This window comes from Equus caballus, chromosome 10 (genome assembly GCF_041296265.1).
Source record: "Equus caballus isolate H_3958 breed thoroughbred chromosome 10, TB-T2T, whole genome shotgun sequence".
Lineage (NCBI taxonomy): Eukaryota > Metazoa > Chordata > Mammalia > Perissodactyla > Equidae > Equus > Equus caballus.
In genome coordinates this window covers 18,507,148-18,528,504 of record NC_091693.1, presented here as the reverse complement: position 1 = coordinate 18,528,504, position 21,357 = coordinate 18,507,148, and the positions used below count along the sequence as shown (strand labels likewise).

Below are 21,357 nucleotides of genomic sequence, written 5' to 3'. Positions count from 1 at the left end.
CTGTCTTTGGAACCAGGAGAAAGTAAGAGTGAACCTGTGCTCTGAAGAGACCAGGGTTCCCGTGAAGCCTCTTCACCTCTAAGACCTCGCTAACAACGGGGTGAGGAAGAGCAAGAAGTCTTGACGTCGGAGAGCCTGGATTGAATCTACGCCCTTCCACTTCTGCACAAGCCACATAACCTTCACAAACGATTTTGCTTCTTTGAGCCTCAGTTTCCCCAGATGTCAAGCCAGGGTTATGATTCCCACATCATAAAGTCTCTCCCAGCTCGTGCGGGCAGACCACCAACGCTAGCCCCTATTGCCTACTCGTGATTGACAGGTGACCTCACTATCTGCAGAGAGGCAGAAGGTTGTTAAGATTCATCAATTCAGGAAAATGGTGCATAACCAAAAGCAAAAGCTGATGTGTCAGACAGGAGAAACTCAGCTTCTCCAGGCTCTCTGCCTTTATCAGAGTTTCTGCACTTCTCTTGCATTCCATTTTTCTCATCTTTATATGGAAAAGGCAAATGTATTTCTAACCGGTCCCTGGTCCCCATTTCTTTGCATATGGGCATAATTGAGATGCTTTCTGAGAATATCCCAGCACAGGCAGATGCTGAAGGACGAGTGTTAACTTCCTCCCTTCCTGACACTTTCATGATGCTTGGGTGCTACGATGGTCTGTTCTTTATCTTGGCTCACCCTGGGGGTCCATCGGGACACTGCCTCTTGATGAGTGGGCTCACTCTTTCAATCCGTTCTCTCTCATAAAGTGCTCTTGCTTCTTCTACTATCCCCAGATCCCTCCAGACATGGTGGACCGGGAAGGAATTCTAAAGTGGACTGGGGCCATGCACAGGAGCTGGGGTTAGATCTGTGCTTTCCAAGTGCTAGCTAACCAGAGGCACAATGCTTGACCTTTCTGAGATTTACTTATCCAGGAGACTAAAACTGGCTTTGCTTTTCTCACTGTACTTTCACTTAAAAAAATATTCCAGTGAGTAAATGATTTAAAATGGAAATGAAAGTATTAAGCAAGCTCTGGATCAGTGCTTCTCAAACTTTAGCCAACACTGGACTCCCCCGGAGATCCTGTTACAACACAGGTGGCTGGTCCATCCCCAGAGTTTCGGCAGGTCTGGTGTGGGGCCTGAGGATTTGAATTTCTAACAAGTTTGCAGGGGAGGGAGATGGAGCTTGTCCGGGGAACACGCTTTCAGAATGCCACTATAGAGCATTCTGAGATGGATCTTCCTAATTTTTCTACGCACCCTGAGATATAGAGCATGGGGGAAAATGCTAAGGAGTAAGTCTGTGTGCTACAAGAGCAGTTTGAGGAGGAGGGGCAGAAATTGGAGAGTATAAAATCAGAGGCAATGTTTGCTACGCTGCAGGCCATCTGCAGGTAATTGGAGGCAATGAAAAATCTGGCAAGCTGGGTGTCCCTGGTACTCTGTGTGTATGGACTGAAAGCAGGTGAGATGGCAAGATGTGTGAGAGAGGGGAGGAGGAGGTGACAGAGGAAGAAGGGGAGACCTAGGAGGCGGTGGTTTTGGGTGAGATGAGCAGGAAACAGATGCTATGCATTGTTCATAATATCTTGTAAACACAGCATAATGGTTGGAGCAGAAGAGAGGATTTGGAGAGCCCTGGGCTCAAATCCTAGTTCTTCCTATCACTGGTTGGGTGATTACGGGCAAGCAACTTTGCCTCTCTTTAAGCCTCAGCCTTCTCAGCTATAGAATGGTAATAATAATCTTGAAGAAAGAGGACGCTTGGAAATCCTGCCGCGTGCAACAACATGGATGAACCTGAGGGACAGTATGCCAAGTGAAATAAGGCAGTCACAGAAGGACAAATGCTGCATGATTTTACTTATATGAAGTATCTAAAATAGTCAAACTCATAGAAACAGAGTGTAGAATGGTGGATGCCAAGGGCTGGGGGAAGGGGAAATGGGGAGCTGGTGTTCAGTGGGCGTAAAGTTTCAGTTACACAACATGAGTGTGTTCTAGAGATCTGCTGGACGGCATAGTGCCTGTAGTTAGCAGTACTGGATTGTGCACTTAAAAATTTGTTAAGCAGCTAGATCTCATGTAACGTGTTCTTACCATAATTAAAAAAACACAAAGAAAGAAGAGAAAGAGGAAGCTTATTATGTGTTGTTTTGGAAAGTTCTCCAAGATCTTTTGTTAAGGGAGCAAGGTTCAAAATAAATGGTAGGTAGGCTAGGCTATCCATTGTGTAAAAAAGGACCAACGTATTTTTAATACAAACACTCAAATATTAATATAATATGTCTGTGGGTTTCACAAGAATTACAACATCAGTTACCTGTGGGGAGGGTGACGGGGTGGCTGGGGTCATGGATGGCTGGGAGGGCATTTATCATTTCTCATTTATACCTTTTTTGAAGTTTGAACCATGTGCATTGCCTCCCAGAAAACAATTAAATTCACTAGAGAGCAGTTGATCTTTCTCTCTCCTAGTTGTTGTAAAAATTAAAGTAGAAAAGGTAGGCAAAGCTCTTGGATCTGTGAGTACCCTCCATTCAATCCAGGCCCACCAGGAGCTCACGGGAGTTGAACTAGTTGGGTTTATCACTCATGGCAGCCAGGAAGACCACCACTGCGGTACCATGGGGCACCTTGGGGTTCTAAACAAGAAGGTGTCAGAACTTATTCTAGGGTTTGGGCTCTGGTTGGGAGATTTTGGGGGGCTAGGTTAAGGCAGCTGGAGTTCACTCAGTCGAATGCTGTCAGAAAGCAGGAGCAATTCTATGCTGGGCATCTCAATAAATCTTCTCTATAAGAAGGCAGACTGGAAGGAGGAGAAAGATGTGGTTGGTAAAGAAGCAGCAGCCACTAGTATTCCATTGTATGTATATATACCACATCTTTATCTATTCATCAGTTGATGGGCACTTGGGTTGCTTCCATGTCTTGGCTATTGTGAATTAGTCTACAATGAGCATAGGGGAGCATAAGCCTGTTTGAATTGTTGATTTCAAGTTCTTTGGGTAAATACCCAGTAGTGGGATTGCTGTGTCATATGGCATTTCTATTTTTAATTTTTTGAGAAATCATACTGTTTTCCAGAGTGGCTGCACCAGTTTGCATTTCCACCAGCACTGTGTGAGGGCTCCCTTTCCTCCACATCCTCTCCAACATTTGTTATTTTTTGTCTTGGTGATTTCAGCCATTCTAACGGGTGTAAGGTGATACCTCATTGTAGTTTTGATTTGCATTTCCCTGATGATTAGTGATGTTGAACATCTTTTCATGTGCCTGTTGGCCATGTGCATATCTTCTTTGGAAAAATGTCTGTTCATATTCTCTGCCCATTTTTTGATCAGATTGTTTGTGTTTTTGTTGTTGAGTTGTATGAGTTCTTTATATATTTGGGAGATGAACCCCTTGTTGGAAAAATGATTTGCAAATATTTTCTCCCAGCTGGCAGGTTCTTTTTCTTTTTGTTCCTGGTTCCCTTTGCCTTGTAGCAGCTCTTTAGTCTGATGAAGTCCCATTTGTTTATTTTTTCTTTTGTTTCGCTTGTCCAAGTAGATCTGGTATGCAGAAAGAGGCTGTTAATACAGACGTCAAAGAGTGTACTGCCTATATTTTCTTCTTGGAGTTTTATGGTTTCACATCTTACTTCAAGTATTTCACCCATTTTGAGTTAATTTTTGTGTATGGTGTAAGATAATGGTCTACTTTCATTCTTTTGCATGTGGCTGTCCAGTATTCCTGACACCATTTATTGAAGAGACTTTCCTTTCTCCATTGTATGCTCTTCATCCCTTTGTTGAAGATTAGCTGTTTGTAGATGTGTGGTTTTATTTCTGAGCTTTCAATTCTATTCCATTGATCTGTGTGTCTATTTTCAAAGCGTCTGTTTCTGTATCTGGAAAATGGAGATCATCATTTACAATATGTCACCTATAAATATAATATATAACAACACCAACCTTAAAGGGGTATTGCAGGCATCAATTTCTGTGAGATAATTAGCACAAGGCGCTAAGTACAGAAGCAGGCACCTGTATAAGAAGTTATATATAAAATATATAAAATAATCATTTATGTAACCATGACTTCAAAAACATTGATGTTTTGTTAGCTACTTTCTCAGGAGCAGGGCTGCTATCAGCTAACACGAATGCGTGCTCACCACACAGTAGTCCCTGAGTTAGAGTCTCATGTGAACTTATGAATTAGCATTGTTATATTAAAGATAAAGAAAAGGAGGCAACTGGGTTATGTCACTTGCACAAGGTGGTGACAGTTCCAAGTTAATATCTACGTTGCATTCGTAAAACTGTCTCTGAAGTCAGCCTTCTTGAGTTTGAGCCTAGTTCCCACCCAGTAGTGACATAACTTCCAGTCACTCTCTGTTGCCTGTTTGCTCATCTGTAAGCCTTTGGGGAATGGGGAGGAGAAGAGAGCTCTACATAATGACCTCTCCTTTACGTGGCTGTTACAAAGATCAGCTGAGGACAATGACTGGAACATAGGAATGGCCAATGAAACGTTAGCTAATGCGATGGGTTGACAGGTCTTTGCATTTCCTTTCTAGTCTTTAACCAGGTCTAACTGGCTTTGATGGTGGTGGTGTTACCAAGACCCTTACTCCTTGAAATAGGCTCAGGGATGATAAAAGAGCCACATTTTCTAAGAAGCAAAACAAAGTAAAATCACCAAGGGTACTGGGAATATTCAGCCTCTAGCGCTGAACAGAAGGTTGTTTTCCCAAAACGTTGACATATGGGTAAGAAGCTAGAATGTTCCCTCTAATCTTCAGACTTGCGGAACTTCAACCAACGGGGAAGTTGAGTGACATTGGATGGAATGGACCTACTCAAAGAGAGACGTTTGGCACAATAGGAACTCATACGTGAATTATTGGGCTTTCTTGGGTACATGTGAGACTCTCCCAATTGGAAATAATCATAAGTCATCCAACATGGGACAGCACAGGGTTTTCTGTAACGAGAGCAGTTGGCTACATGAACTTCAAGGTACTTTTAACAGCCATTAGTCTAGGAATGGAGTGTTTTAAGAGGTGGTCTAAATTTTACTCATTTTTTTTTCTCTTTCAGAATTGATTGCCCATTTACACCCTCCAGTTCCAGGTGGGGAGACTTCTCTTCATTTGTTAGCATCTCAAATTTTAGCCCCCATGAGACAATATTATATTCCTGAATTCTTTGCACTTTCCTCACATTTTATTCTTCCTTTTGCTATTCTGCTAGCATGAAAGGCCCTCCTAGGTCATGGCAGCCAAATCATATATTTCAACATCCAGTTCAGTCAGCTTTCCAAGCGTTCTTTCCGGTCCCTCCAGAAAAGTATTCTCTTCTCCGTTGGAACTAACACTAGCATTTGTGGGTTTTATTGTCTGTTCATTAGTTACTTTTAACAGCCTTATATGTAGAAGTACACATCTACACACCATAAAATTCACCCATTTTAAATATAGCATTCAGGGGCTGGCCCTGTGGCCAAGTGGTTAAGTTCGAGTGTTCTGCGTTGGCGGGCCGGGGTTTCGCCGGTTCGGATCCTGGGCATGGACCTAGCACTGCTCATCAGGCGATGCTGGGGCGGCATCCCACATGCCACAACTGGAGGGACCCACAACTAAAATATACAGCTATGTACTGGGGGACTTTAGGGAGAAGGAAAAATAAATAAAAAAATAAAAATAAATACACCATTCAGTGATTTTTAGTAAATTGACGGAGTGGTGTAGACATCACCACAATCCAATTCTAGAACATTTTCCATCACCCCAAGAAGATTCCTTGTACCCATTTGTTGTCACTCCCCCATTCCCATCCCCAGGCACAGGCAACCACTAGTTTACTTTCTGCCTCTATAGATTGGTCTTTCTGGACATTTCACATAAATGGAATCATACATGTGATCTTTTGCACCTGTTTTTTTTTAAGAAGTTAAAAAGATAATCATGGGACTCATAAGGGCTCATAACTTTGCCTTGGTGTCTCAACTCTTGGAAGAGTTGAACCATATCCACATGTAGACAGCTGGTACTCAGTTTTAACCTCTAGCTCTCATGAAATTGGGAGTGTCAAGAGAGAAATAAAGATGTGGGAAGACTTTGTGGGGTAGTCAAGCCAGTGAAAGAGAAACTTTGGTTACCAAAACGTTTATTGTTTTTTTACTTATTTCAATCACCAATTACTTGTTTGTGGTTGAACGAACATAGCCTGGAGCACATGGTAGTGAAATGTGGCCCATCATTCCCTCTTGGCTTTAGGGTCAGAAGAAAGCTATTTGCAGAGCAGTGGATAGCACGGTTTCTCTGTATATCGAGATTGTGTGCTGAGGACCAAAGCTGACCTTGGAAGGAGGCCTAATGACCATACCCAGTTCATTGGACTGATGTAAGGATATCATTACGTGCTAGTGTTTGTAAATTGTACTTAATATGTCTAGCACAGAATAAGCTACATAATAACCAATTAATAATGAACATGATAATAAATAATGCTAAGTAATAAAAATTGTTAAATAATTTTAAATATTAAATGATAAAATATTATAACAATATAGTTAAATAATAAAAGTGCTAACAATCGTTTTAAAATAACATTATTATTAAATAATAAATGTGAATAATAAATAATGAACAATGGCTAAACAATAAAAATAAACGAATCTTACATCAAAATGACTTTTTATGAAGGGCCAAACAATATTTATTGTTTCTTTTATGTACCGCCAAGAGTCTAGCAATAAACAGGATACATGCGATCATGTCTGACAAATGAGAAAGGCTCTGAACAAGCCATTGCACATTAAATAAATATAAGGAAAGGGAATTTGTAAGAGAGTTCAGTACAAGCGGATCTGTTATAGTCTGGATGTGATCTCCATGGAGATTCACATTAGGCTGAACTTAAGAAGAGGGTAAACAGGCCAAGGGGTGTGGCAATCCCGCCAAGTGGAGAAGCTCTTGTCTGTAAATCCTAAGGTGAGGAAGATGCTGGCACCCTCAGGACACCTTACAATGCTTGAGCAGAGAGAGCACAAGGACGAGTGGTCTGAGGTGAGGCTGGAGGTGTATTTGGGAGCCAATCAGGTAGAGTATCATAAGCCATTTCAATGCTATTTCTTATCCTAAGAGCAGTGGGATATTAAGAGGTTAGTGGCAGGGTCAGGTTAGTACTTAAGAATGAACGTTCTCCCTGTGGTGTAAAGAACAGATGGGACAAATAGGTTGGAAGCATCCAGAAAAAATTATTGCGTTGGTCAAGGAAAAGCACAAAGCTAGGTGGTGACAAAGAGGGTGTAGGGAACAGCACAACTTTAAGAGACACTTAGGGACTCACTTTGACAGGCGAAGAAATTTATTTTTCTAGGAGAGATGGAGAAAAGAGACTATAAGAAAGACTCCAGAATTAAGACTCATCTTAGGAGATCGGGTGTACAGTCGCTAGAGGACTTATGTGAAAAGGAAGCCAGCAATTCCAGTCTGTTTCCAGCTCTGGGTTGAAACATGGCTTTTTTTGATATTCGCTTGTATTTTGTGCCACACGCAGGGAAGGTGGTTGGCCAGACCAACCACATGTGGATGTCGGGGGCGGGGGGGGGGGTGGTGGGAGGGGAGCAGTAGGATCAGCAAGCAGGTGTCCATCATTGCAATGGACATGAGAAAGTCAATTCCCTTTGTAACCTCGCCCCACATTCAGCATATTTTCTCTTTCCCAGAATTTGTTGACCGTGACTGTGTCTTTCCGTTTGTGTATGGTGACGTGACCCACTACAACTGCATCTCCATCCACAGTGATTATGACTGGTGTTCTCTTGACACGGAATTCCAAGGCCGGTGGCGGTACTGCACTGGGCAAGGTGAGGATTCATGTGATGGACTGTCTTGGGTACCTACGATCCAAGAAGCAATTGATAGCAGTTGGTTACATGATTTGGGGGGGTTGGATAAACCTGAGTCAAAATCCTGACTTTTCTACATGTTTTAACTACCACTTTGAACACGGTTTGTTGTGGTAGAAAAAGCATTTGCTGTTAGTATAGCAATGGTTAATCATAAAACTTTCTATGTTCATATTTCTCCTTCTGCGCCTCCTTTTCTCTGCAGATCCCCCCAAATGTTCCTTCCCTTTCTTCTTCAAGCAAAAGATCTTTCACCATTGCACCAAGGAAGGCTATATTTTTAATAGGAGTTGGTGTTCGTTGACAAAAAATTACAACAGAGATAGAAAATGGAAGCAATGCTCTCCTCAGAAGTAAGTTGACTGGGGAAGGATGGAGTGGGGGTCTTATAGATCTCTCAAAGTGAGGAACCCTCAGGATTAATGGAAAGAAAAGTTTGGGATCCAGATTATGTAGTGATGGCTTAGATCAGGGGTCAGCAAACGTTTCCTGTAAAGGGCCTGATAGTGGATATTTTAGGCTTTGCAAGCCATATGGTCTCTCGCATACTCAACTCTACTTTGTAGCACAAAAACAGCCATGGACAATTAAAAAAAAAATGAACGTGGCTTTGTGCCAAGAAAACTTTATTTGTAGATCCTGAAATTTGAATGTAACATAATTTTCAGGTGTCACAAAATATTAATCACCTTTGGGTTTTTGGTTTTTTCCAGCCATTTAAAAATGGAAAAGCCACTAGTTCACAGGCAATGCAAAAAAACAGATGGCAAGTTGGATTTGGCTTCTGGGCTCTAGTTTGTTGGCCCCTGGCTTGGATAGATGGTTTGTCCTTGACCCTATTTAGAGGAAGCAATGAGATTAGTTTCCATTGAAAAGAAGATGTGGGAAGGAGAAAACCATGGTCAACAGACATTGGAGAGTTCATTCACCTCTATGTTCAAATTATAGTAAGGATTTTTTTAAATGCACAATCGTGTCACATATAAAGTTCGAGATGACCTTAGGAAGTGATTCTAGGTGTCATATGCCCATAGAGAAAGGAGGAAAATAAGACTTTAGGAGGATAGGCTATACCCAAACCCAGTGTCAAATTCCATCATCTTAACGAAGCTTCCTGCAGAGACCACTTACTAACCAGTTCCATTAAATGAGTCCCAACTCTAAGGCTCTGTGATGAGCTTTCCACTCATTCTCTCCCTTCCCATCAAAATTGCCATTTTATAGATGTGGAAACGGACATTGAGATCCTGGTTGTTTTCGCCAATCAGCTAGTAAGTGATGAAGCCCCAAACCTAGCCCAGACTTGGTAGTCGCTAAATTCGGTAAATTCATTTCCACCCCACGGCTCTATGCATTTGTCAAAACTCATACAACCATTAATTTGGAAATGCTTTTGGAGTTATTGTCCGCAACACCAGAGACACACAGATAAAGACCCAGGTGGAGCATTTCATTTGAATCTAGGCTGAATAACTGCTTTTTCCCTGTCCACATTGTAACCCTAGTAAGTGATTGGGTTGACCTTTCTTCTTGGGCTCCTGGAAGAGTCACAGCCCTATTTGGGACCCAGACATAGCAATTGTGTTGTTTTATACATGCAAGGGGTCCAATTTTTTCCCCCTAACTGACCTTTTTGATCCTTGACCTTCTCTGGAGCTCAGCCAATAGTTATTAATTCCTAGGTTGGTCTGCAGATTGATTCTTGATGCTTGATCAAGAGCATGATGGCTTGATGGTTTCCACACTTGGATTTCAGATACCTGTTATTCACCTGCAGCTATTTCTTACCTTATAATAGGATATCAGTGACGCTTAGCTATAGTCATCCAGCTCCATTGTTCGCACAGTCCTGAGACCTCTCAAGTTGCTGAAATACTAAACCAGCTAGTGTATGCCCTTCCACTGGGCTACCATCCCGATTCAACTCCAGCGAGAATTTTAGCAAGTGGACCACCACCTTGCACCAGGGGCTACGTGTTCTTTACGTACCACCAGTGATGGGTCCTCCTTGCCATCACAGGTAGGGAGGGATCCAGCTCCAAATTCCCATCTTATGCCTGCTTTCCTAGACCTCTTCCAGTCCTGTCACAGTCTGAGTTCTCAGAAAGAGATGTTACATCTCTCTCTCCCCCTCTTTCTTTTCTTTTTTACTGCTTTTGTCCAGATAGTTTAAGACAGCTAATTAAAATAACTAGCTTTACAATAATAAAATCAATAGATTAAAAATCAAGGATTAATAGAGCAAGCAGTAAAGTTAGCACTGTATGGGCTGTATGCTGAGACTGTTCAATTGGAGCTGAGCTTCCTAACAGCCAAGTAAACAGGAATACACGTTTAGTTCCACTAATGACATGGTCCATAATATTGAAAACCTACGTCAAGAGAAGACTTTCAGGGGATTTATCACTCTGCTTCACAAGAGATGTTCAGTTTTATGTGTCAAAATAACTCTTTCCTCCACCCTGTCTTCCTACACCCCTGCTACCTTTCTGTATTGAGAGGCCATCCTGGCAGTAGATTGAAAATACAACCTCTGGGGCTGAAGTGTCAATTACCAATTCATCATTTACTTCACCTCCCCGAGCCTGCTTTCTTATCTATAAAATGGGCATTTTATAGACAACCATTCACAACCATTTATCGTGGTTGAGAAGAAGGGTGTATTAATTGGTCTTACCTCGTAGGGTGATTATGAAGATCAGATCCATTAGATTTTATAAAACACTCACAACAATGCTTAATATAGAGTAAGTGGAATACTATGTGTCTGCATTTAAGGTGCAGTGCATAGACACACAAAATAAAAGATAACATTAATTAGAAGTAGGTGAAAAATGGGAAAGGATGCTTGGGATATAGAATGGAGCCTGCCCTGAGACACACAGAGCCTTTGTACCTGCCACAGATGACCCAGGATTTGGATAACCTTGAACTCTCCTTGTACGTCAATAGCCCTGCCCTTTGACCTAGCAGTTTCCATTCTATAGATATATCCTAAAGAAAACATTGGACAGCTGCACAAATATGTATATAAACAGATGGTCATCATGGTGACCAAAAGCAGTTAATATAGCCATCGGCTATAATTTAATGAGGATAGGCACAGTACAACAGAGTATTAAAAACAGACGTGTAGGGGGCTGGCCTGGTTGCATAGAGGTTAAGTTCTTGCACTCTGCTTTGGCAGCCGCAGTTTGCAGGTTCGGATTTCAGACGTGGACCTAGCACCACTCATCAAGCCATGCTGTGACTGCACCCCACATAAAATAGAGGAAGGTTGGCATGGATGTTAGCTCAGGGCCAATCTTCCTCACACACACACACAAAAATATGTGTAGGCTGATATTTAGTGACATGAAAAGTGCTTAAGATATAATGTTATGTTAGAAGGTAGGCGACTTTAAGAACAAAACTTTTAAAACACTGGCAAATATTTTGTTATAAATATAGAAACGAGGCACTAGGTTATTATGGGGGAATGTTAATAATGGTCACATGTGCACTGGAGTGTTGGCAAGTTCCACATTCTTAGTATGTCTTTACACACTGTCTGATATTTGCAACTGTATGCAAGCATTACTTTTATTGTTTAAATATTTATTTTGATGTACACAAGTAATACATGAATAAAAGCTCATTTAAACATTGAAGCAACACATTAACAGAGAGAGTAAAATGTTACTATTTCCTCTCCCCTTTCTTCTCTCTTTCACAGCAGAAAACACAACGAACACTTCAGTGTGTAGACTTCCAAGTTTAATCTATACATTTACACAAATATAACTTTTAAAGTTTTTTTAGACATAAATGAATTCTCCTATCCCCTTTGCCCTATAACTTGATCTTCATTTCAATGTATATATTATGTGTACATTTTCCATGTGAATGCACAAATCTACCCCACGTTTCTTCATCCTTTTACCAAATTTCAAAATATGGATATACCATTCCCCTATTAAAGTACAATTTGATTGTTTTTAATATTTTGATACTACCATGACCAAATGGATACCTTCAACACTGATTTTTGAGCGAGGTTTTTAATAATTTTTTGCTGAGCAAGATTAACCCTGAGCTAACATCTGTTGTCAATCTTCCACTTTTTGCTTGAGGAAAATTTGCCCTGAGCTAACATCTGTACCCATCTTCCTCTGTTTTGTATGTGGGACACTGCCACAGTGTGGCTGCTGACAAGTGATGTAGGTCCATGCCCAGGGATGGAACGCGGGCCTCCGAAGCAGAGTGCGTGAACTTAACCACTAGGCCATGGGGCCAGCCCAGAATGTGTGAGGTTTTTTATTTTTATTATAGTACCTGAGAGAAATCACTGAGCCAAAGGGTAGGTACATGTTAAGTGCGTGTGTGTTAAATTTTAAGTGATTCCAAATTATCCTCAGTCAACGTTATGAGAACGCCCATTTTTAACAACTTCCTTCGCACTGAAAATTATCAATTTAATAAATTTGTTCAAATAATGGACTACATAACTTATATTAAAATAATCAATACATTAAAATAATCAATAATAAAATCAATAATGGTATATTGAATTTTAGAGCGAGCGAGCCACACTTGCATCCTCCTTAGGCCAGTGATGGATCTCTAATGCTCCTTTATCCTTTTCCTGTTCCACTTACTCATGCTGTTTAGTTCTTAGGGGGAGACCAGAACTGCCATCAGAGAGGAGAAAGGATTATCCTGTCTTGGAGGACGACAGACTGCTATACTGATCTCAACCTCTGTTTTTCTTTCAGTTTTTAGATAAGTCTTCGTGGTCTTGAAGAGACAGGAGTTATAGGATTCATCAGCTGCCTCTCAAAATATATCCTTGCCCTAATCCTTCTTATCAATAAAGATTTTATCTTTCTTCCATGTGGGTGACTCCTTTTCTTGAAAAAAAAGCACAACCAAAGTTCAGTGGTGACGGGTGGTTATCGCCCCCATGATGGTGGGGTGGTGAATCAGTAGGACATTTGTGGGGAAGCACTTGCATTCATATCACAATCCTGATGGATTGCTAACAGTGTAATCTTTGGCAAGTTAACTAAATTCTCAGAGAAACTAGAGTTTCCCCTTATACAATCTTTAAATTTTTAAACTAAAGTCTAATATACACTTTTAATTTTTTTGAGGTAAAAAACGTGACATGCAATTATCTATTTTAAAGGAAACAATTCAGTGGCATTTAGTAGAGTCACAATGTTGTATAACCACCATATCTGTTTAGTTCTAAAACATTTTCATCACCCCAAAAGGAAACCCTGTACCCGTTAATCAGTCATTCTTTAATTCCTCATCTTCCCAGCCCCTGGGTACCACTAATCTTCTTTTCTTCTCTATGGATTGGCCTATTCTAGATATTTCATGTAAGTGGGATCATACAATATGCAACCTTTTGCGTCTGGCTTATTTCATTGAGCATAACGCTTTTGAGGTTCATCCACATTGTAGCGTGTGTCAGTGCTTTATTTCTTTTTATGGCTGAGTAATATTCCTTTGTATGGATATACCACATTTTGTTTATCCCTTAATATGTATATTTTATAAAATGCATATGTTGTGTGTGTAGAGCTAAGTGAATTTTCACAAACTAAACACTCAAGTGACTGACGACCATATTAAGAAACTGATATTTTCCAGCGCTGCTTCATACCTCCTTCCAAGTACCACCCCCGAAGGTTAACCACCAGCATGATTTCTGACAGCATAGATTAGTTTTGTCTCTTTTTGGTATTTCATTTAAGTTGAATTATGCCCTTGTGTCTGGCTTCTGTCACTCAGGATTATGTGTGTGAGATTCGTCCATATTGTTGTGTATAGATGTAGACCCTTCTTTCTCAGTGATGTATAATTTTCCACCGTGTGAATGCACCACAAGTCGTTCATCCATGTTACTCTTGATAATCATTAGTGTGGTCTTCATGTGGGAACATTATGGGCAGCACGGCTACAAACATTCTATTGCATGTCTTTTGTGAATGTATATACTCAGGTAAGAATTGCTGAATCAGAAGGTATAAATATGTCCAACTTTAGTAGTGACCCGTCAAACCCTCAGAGCATGGAACCAGGAAGACGACCAAGGATTTAGCATATTAACCTGTACCCCTGGGCACGGACTCGTGACCCAATCAGAGTCACGATTCTTCTAACCAGTGCTAGAGGTGAGGGAAGACTTTTCTCTGTATAAGCTAAACTGTTGGGAGGTCAAATGAAGATGCTGAAGCTTTGTTCCCTACCTTGAGGCAAAAGCCAGCATGCAGTAGAAGAGAATGAAGGGGACAGTCTTTCCTCTAGTTGTCTGGAATTCTGCCTCTGCCTTTCCCTTGGTTTGATCATCTGAGCCAGTAAAGTCTCCCTTTTTTGCTGAAGTTAATTCTGTAAGTTGTATCCATTAATTCTATAAGTCCCATTCCCTTCTCAGGATCTTCCACACAAATGACACTTCACATCAAGAGGTAAATGCTCATGAATGGGGGGAAGTGAGAGACTGCAGGAGTTTATGGGCTCCAGTCAGAAGACTTCACATGAGAGAACCAAACTAGCATTGATCTAGTGCGACAGTTCTCAACATTTGACCTCAGGATGCCTTTATATTCTTAAAAATTACTGATGTCCCCAAAGACCTTTTTTTTTAATGTCCATTATATCTCTTTATATTTAGCATATTATAAATTTAAACTGAGAAAAATTTAGAACACACTCTTTTTTTGGTTTTTTTTTTCGGATTGGCATCTGAGCTAACATTTGTTGCCAATATTTTTTTTTTCCTTCTTCTTCTCCCCAAAGTCCCCCCATACATAGTTGTACATTCTAGTTGTAGGTCCTTCTGGCTCTGTTATGTGGGATGCTGCCTTAGCATAGCTTGATGAGCAGTGCTAGGTCCCTGCCCAGGACCTGAACCAGCGAAACCCTGGGCTGCCAAAGCAGAGCACGTGAACATAACCACTCAGCCATGGGGCCAGCCCCTAAAACACATTCTTATACACAGGCACATACCTTGTTAGTAATCAGAGCAATGATGTCATCACACACATGTCTCTGGAAAACTCTGCTGTACACTTACGAAGGAACAAAAGTGAAAAGGGCAAATAATGCTTAGCATTATTATGAAAATAGCGTTGACCTCATCGACCTCATGAAAGGGTCTCTACAGGGACCTGGGAAATCATATCCAATAAAACGCTTAGTCTTGAATAACAGTAACTAACACTTTTATATTTCTACATGGCAACTGATGTTCAAAGCATTCTAAATAGATTACCTCATTTAATCCTCTTGAAAACTTTGTGCAATAAGTACTAATATCATTCTCACTTTCCAAAAAAGAAAAACTAGGCACAAAGAGGTTCTAACACTTGCTGATGATCACATAGCCAATAATTAGTAGATCTAGGTGTATAAATCTATGTATAAAGCTTCTAGTGTCTTAACTCTTATCTAATGCAGCATTTCCTTTCCGTACTGTCTAAGAGAGGACAGCATTCCCAGTTCCTGAATTTACAAGTTTAGTGGGTTTTGGCAATTTGCTTAACCGCGGGTGAGTCTTGGTTTTGTCAACTGTAAAATGGGCATACTGTCAACTTTGTCTTGATATAAGGAAGATAGAACAAAAAAGTTGGAATTTGGCTGAGGCCACACACAATAACTAGAGATAAATTTTCAAAGAAAAGTGTGAACACTTTAAGAACTAAATTAGAGTTAAAGGTGAATTAGAATCATGGACTGGGGTCTCAACAAGATGGTGGAATAAGACCTCCCTTGCTTGGATCCTCCCCAACAACAATGATTTGGCATAAACCCATGGACAAGTGCTTTTGTGGGAGCTGTGGGATGTGGGTAGGAGATTGTGAAACCCCAGTGCAGTCCAAGGACAAAGAGATAATTTTGAAAAGGCAGGTTCACATCCAGGAGGCTGACCTGCCAGCTGTGGTCCCTACTGTAGACATGGAAACAGGTCCATACCCCTGAGGACTCAGCTACAGCCCCCTTTGACTTTGGTTCTGTCCCAAGCACCATATACCAAGCGACCTTGCAGGAGTCTTGCCCACCCATGTGTCAACTTGAAAGCAAGTTCACCTAACATCTCATCCTCAAGCTGAGTTTATTCAGGAATGGCCAAGAGAATTGCAATTTGAGATGTGCATGCTATGGCAAACTATAGGCAAATCCAGAGAACAAAGGAGGGGAGCTGCCTTTATAGAGAAGAAGGGGGAGGAGGGAGGGGCTGCTCTAAATGCAAGTCCTTTAGGGGAAAGTAACATTTCAGGGAGGCAATGGCTTCTCATTGGCTGAGCTGCAGCATTTCTCATTGGCTGACCTGCAGCGTTTCTCACTGGCTGAGCTGCGGCATTTCTCATTGGCTGACCTGCGGCATTTCTCATTGGCTGACCTGCGGCGTTTCTCATTGGCTGAGCTGCGGCATTTCTCATTGGCTGACCTGCAGTGTTTCTCACTGGCTGAGCTGTGGCATTTCTCATTGGCTGAGCTGTGGTGTTTCTCATTGGCTGAGCTGTGGTGTTTCTCATTGGCTGAGCTGCGGCATTTCTCATTGGCTGAGCTGCGGCATTTCTCATTGGCTGAGCTGCAGTGTTTCTCACTGGCTGAGCTGTGGCATTTCTCATTGGCTGAGCTGCGGCGTTTCTCATTGGCTGAGCTGCAGTGTTTCTCATTGGCTGAGCTGCAGTGTTTCTCATTGACTGAGCTGTGGTGTTTCTCATTGGCTGAGCTGCAGTGTTTCTCATTGGCTGAGCTGTTGCCAGGTGAGGAGAGAAATCTTCCTTCAGTAGTAAAGCAGTTTTACTCCCTCTGTAAGATGCAGGCATCTGTCTTCCTGTTTGGTGTAACTGACGATGTGTGATAGGGTATGAGAGCTCCCCCTACAGGCCTTCCCCATTCCAGTTTAGTTAAGATTTCTTTTATTAATTTCCACACATGCATAGGGCAATAGACATACAGATCTTGGTCCTGGCTGTGGACCCTAGTGTCTGGTGAACTGGTTCTGGGCCCCCCCTTGGCCTCAGGGGCTCCTGGAGAACAGTGACTTAGGCAGCCACCCACATGCAAGAAAGTCCAGGAGTCCAGCAAGGAAATTCCAGCACACTGTTGGAGCAAAAATAAATATGAATTTGCACGCATTGGAGAGGCTAAGTGTGACTTTCCCCACATCACCCCTCCTCCAAGGTGGCACAGCTCAGTGCCAAAGAGAAACCTTCTTGGGATGATTCCCAGGGGGAAAGTGAGAGCACATGAGGGAGTACCTAGTTTCCCCAGCTGGGCAGGATGCTCCCAAAGAAGTCTATTATTTTCTCACCCCATCCTGAGTCCTGAATCATGAGCTGCAAGACTCGGGGAAAGAAAGCAGCTGGGAGAACAGTCTCCAGGGTTTGGAAGAGGAGGTATCAAGGGGGTGCAGATCCCACTAACCACATTAGAGACTCCATCAGAAGGCACACTGAAAGGGTTCAGGGATGGGATGCAGGCACAGGATATGGTTGTGGCAGGCAGCAGAGGATTGTGGGAAAATCCTTGTGAGAAAGCAGAGGTCCTTAGTCACTGAAAGATTCACATAGCTGCTACCCAGTGCTGCAGATGGGTCCTGTGTAAATTTGATAAAACCACAACAAAATATCCTTTGGGGTCTCAAGAATCTATAGTACTCTGTGTATTGAGGAGAGCTGCACGAATATCATAAAGGTTAATGAGGTAGGGAGTGGAGTTTTATACTTTGTTCTATCTCTTAGATGCCTGAACATTCTGTTCAAAGCAGAGATGGGACTCTATCTGCAAGTAGAATTAAATTGCCCATCACTGGTGCCCTGAGGGCAAAGGATGGCCTCAGGCCCTGTCTCCACTCCACCCACTCCCTGCTCAAACGTTTGCACTCACCTCAACTTCTCAGTAGGAATAACTGCAGATTCTGGGGCTGGGGCAAGGCTGTTGGTGTGAAAAGCTATATAAATATCTCTGGATTTCTTTCAGATGCAACAGTTTTGTGTGTTAGTTTTTGTATATGTGGATCACACAGAACAGGAGAGAAGTTATGAATTCGGTGTTCAGAACTTACTGTTTCTGGAGTCTGTTCTCCCTTCTTGGCACCTTAAACAGCCTAGAATCCTAGACCTCCACCCAAACCATGTGAGATTCTGAGTGGTGTCAGACAGCTTTGGTTTTTGCCTAATGGAATTGATGAGCATCAGCTGATACGGAAGACTTGTAGTTCTGGTAGGACTGGTATAGCATGGAATCAAAGAGCACTGTGTTGGTTTCCAAGGCTGCTATAACAAATTACCATGAACTCGGTGGCTTTAAACAACAGAAATGTATTCTTTCTCAGTTATGGAGCCAGAAGTGTGAAATCAAGATGTTGGCAGGAACATGCTCCCTCCAAAGGCTCTAGAGGAGGATGCCTCCTTGCCTCTTCCAGCTTTTGGTGGCTTCAGGCATTCCTTGGCTTGTGGCTGCATCACATCAATCTCTGCCTCCATCTTCACACGGCCTTCTCCTCTGTCTGTGTCTTCTCTTCTCCTGTCTCATATAAAGACAGTTGTCATTGGATTAAGGGCCTAAGGGGGTAAGCCAGGATGATCTCATCTCATCTCAACTTTATTACACCTGCAAAGACCCTTTTTCTGAATAAGGTCACATTCATGGATTCAAGATGTTAAGACATGGATGCATCTTTTGGGGAGGACACTATTCAACTCACTGCAAGCACAGACTCTGGCAAGAAGCCACCTGGGTTCCAATCCCAGATCCACCACTTTCGCAGCTACGTGACTTGGTAAAATATTAACCACTCTGAACTCCCATTTATCTAACTCTAACATACAGATAATGATACTTCCTTAATATATCAAAACATTTACAAAACAGCAAACCATGTCATTTGTTTTCTCACTCATATCTGACTTTGCACATTTGATTTTGGCTCATCCTTGAATTCATTTCTTGAACGTGGTCCAATGAAATTTCACATTGTTCTACTTTAGTGAACACATTTTCCTCTGACATTGCAACTTCTGAGGTCTTTTGCACTAGCCTCTCTGCAGAATAGAGCAAATGACCTCAAATCACCTTCTGCCTGGTATACCCGGCATTCTACAACTGGGACTCCAACCTGCTTTTCTCTTACTCAAACTCCATAATTTTTTTTTTTTTTTACCTTCCACAGGCCACCTCTTGGGTTGGCCACAGTGAATAGCAAAGGCCAGTGGTTCTCGAAGGGACCAGCAGCATCAGCATCACTGGAGTACTCATTGGAGATGCAAACTCTGGGGCCCCCTTTGGACCTACTGAGTCAGAAACTCTGCAGATGGAGCCCAGGAATCTGTGTTTCCACAAGCCCTCCATGGTTGTTTCCATGTCTTGACTATTGTGAACAATTCAGCAATGAACATGAGGATGTGAATATCCCTTCAAGATCCTGATTTCACTTCCTTTGGATAAATACCCAAAGGCAAGATTGTTGGATCATATGGTGGTTCAATTTTTAATTTTTGGAAGAACATCAATATTGTTTTCCATAATGTCTGTACAAACTTACATTCCCTCCAACCATGCGCAAAGGTTTCCCTCTTGAGGCATGCTAAAGTTTAAGAATCACTGGGTTAGGCATGAGATAAAGATCAGAGACAGCCTTATGGCTTTGATCGAGGAGATGATTCCTGTTAGCAATGTTAAATAAAGAAAGCACTAAGAGATTAAGGTTAGAGATCGTGATATTATTCAGAGGCCCTGTTGGTTGAACACTTAACCTCAAAAAGTGCTCATATGTTATCTCGAAAAGTGTTCATATATGTGGTAGAGCACTGGAGAGAAGTTCAGAATTCTGTATGGAGAACTTACTGTTTCTGGAGCTTGTCTTCCCTTCTTGGCACCTTAAATATCCTGGAACCCTAGATATCCACCATGGAGTCCTGGACACTGAGGCATGTCTTGAGCCTGAGCTTAAATGGTGAGGTGAAATTATTGGACCAAATAGGACCCAGCACATAGTAAGTATTCAAATAATTCATTGACTGTCAAATAAATGAAAGGATTAGGGGTGTAATCTGTGGCATAAGATGAGAGGACAATGTATCAATCAGGGTTCTCTGGAGAAACAGAACCAATGAGAGACTGATTGATTTTTAGGAATCGGTTCACAAAATTGTGGGGGCTATCGAGTCCAAAAGCTGTAGGGCAGAGCGGAAGGTTGGAAACGCAGGCAGGATTTGATGCTACAGTCTTGAGTCTTGAGGTTTCTCTGGAGAACTTGTTTTTGCTCTTAAGGCCTTCAATTGATTAGATCAGGCCCACCTAGCTTATTGAGGGTCATCTCCTTTACTGAAAGTCAACTGATTATAGATGTTAACCACACCTACAAAATGCACTCACAGCATTTGAAGACTAGCATTTGATTAAATAACTGGATACTATAGCCAAGCCATGTTAACACATAAGACTAACCATCACAGACATTGTCAGAGTCAACTGGCAGAAATTAAAGGACTTCAGTTAGTAGTTAAGTAGAAACATGGAAGACTGAATAGACATTGAGGGGAGTGAGTTCTGGGCATCCCTGAACTTTGGCTTCACCTGCTGACTGGTCAGAGTCAGGTAAACAAACCAGAGTTATTCTGTTTGCATTGCCTAGTCTATACTTTAGTGATTTCTTGAAGGAAATCCCATAAATTAGGAACCCCAGATTGAAACAGGGCAGATGGTCCCCTCCCTGGAGCCTGATGAAGGGCTAGGAGCCACCCAGGCAGTTGGAGGGGTTGTGCTTCCTGCGGGTGGGGGACTAAAACAGGAGTCCTCAATAAAAACAACTCTTCATTATTGCGTGGTTACTAAATGTCAGGTGATGAATTAAGCATTAGGGATTCAGTCTCTAACTGCTGCCAGCGAATCTGTTTTCTTGTACAAAGGAGTTACATGCGCAAGGATCAGGAAGTAAATGAAAAATGCATCACTTGCATTGATGCCAAGACCATTACTTAATATCCCAAAACTGTAGGACTCCACTGGCAAACGATGCCAGACCTCAAGTCTTAGACCTGACATGTATGTGAAACTTCTGTTCTCTCCTCCTGAAAATCCAGATCATCAAGCATCTGGAGCAGAAAGAGAGAGAGAGGAAGAGAGAGAGAGAGAAAGAGCAATGTCTAGGGTTGGGTTCTAGAGGCAGGTCCATATGCCCTGCCCAGGTATGGGGGAAGAAAGGACAAAGGCATACAGGAAGAGAACTAGATAACGGAAGGCCATGAGAGCAGGTCCTTATCAGTTTGTGGAAAGTAAAAATAAGCATATCTGACAGAATCCCAAGTGTGCAACTGCCTGCTGCAAAACAAACATACCCATTTGTAGAGCTTGGACCCCAAACGTCAGGAATTCCTGACCTGGGATAGAGTGCAGACGGAGGTGTGGGGTGAAAATCTTTGCTCCAGGACCTGAGGCTGACCCACAAGTTATCCAA

At 42.0% G+C, this 21,357-nt stretch overlaps 1 protein-coding gene across 6 annotated transcripts; it reads left to right on the top strand.

Moving 5' to 3' along the window:
• The first annotated feature begins 985 nt into the window (after window positions 1–985).
• On the top strand, window positions 986–12,770 carry LOC106781464 (binder of sperm protein homolog 2). 6 transcript variants are annotated; one of them, XM_070223107.1, is made up of 5 exons: window positions 986–1,121; window positions 5,084–5,116; window positions 7,792–7,856; window positions 8,104–8,251; window positions 12,653–12,770. In XM_070223107.1, exons 1-4 carry the CDS (start codon window positions 1,001–1,003, stop codon window positions 8,200–8,202), a joined length of 318 nt encoding a protein of 105 aa, XP_070079208.1. In that variant the 5' UTR covers window positions 986–1,000; the 3' UTR covers window positions 8,203–8,251; window positions 12,653–12,770. The 6 variants fall into 6 exon arrangements, with proteins under 6 accessions (XP_070079208.1, XP_070079206.1, XP_070079210.1 ...); XM_070223105.1 differs by having other exon boundaries at window positions 7,716–7,856; XM_070223109.1 differs by lacking the exon at window positions 986–1,121 and adding an exon at window positions 1,163–1,291.
• Window positions 12,771–21,357: the final 8,587 nt, after the last annotated feature.

Excerpts from the sequence above, each read along its gene's own strand:
- LOC106781464 (XM_070223105.1), top strand. The coding sequence starts at position 1,001 with ATGGAAATGAAAGTATTAAGCAAGCTCTGGATCAGTGCTTCTCAAACT. Across the intron at positions 1,122-5,083 it reads CATCCCCAGAGTTTCGGCAG|AATTGATTGCCCATTTACAC; the intron begins GTCTGGTGTGGG and ends TTTCTCTTTCAG. Across the intron at positions 7,857-8,103 it reads GCGGTACTGCACTGGGCAAG|ATCCCCCCAAATGTTCCTTC; the intron begins GTGAGGATTCAT and ends TTTTCTCTGCAG.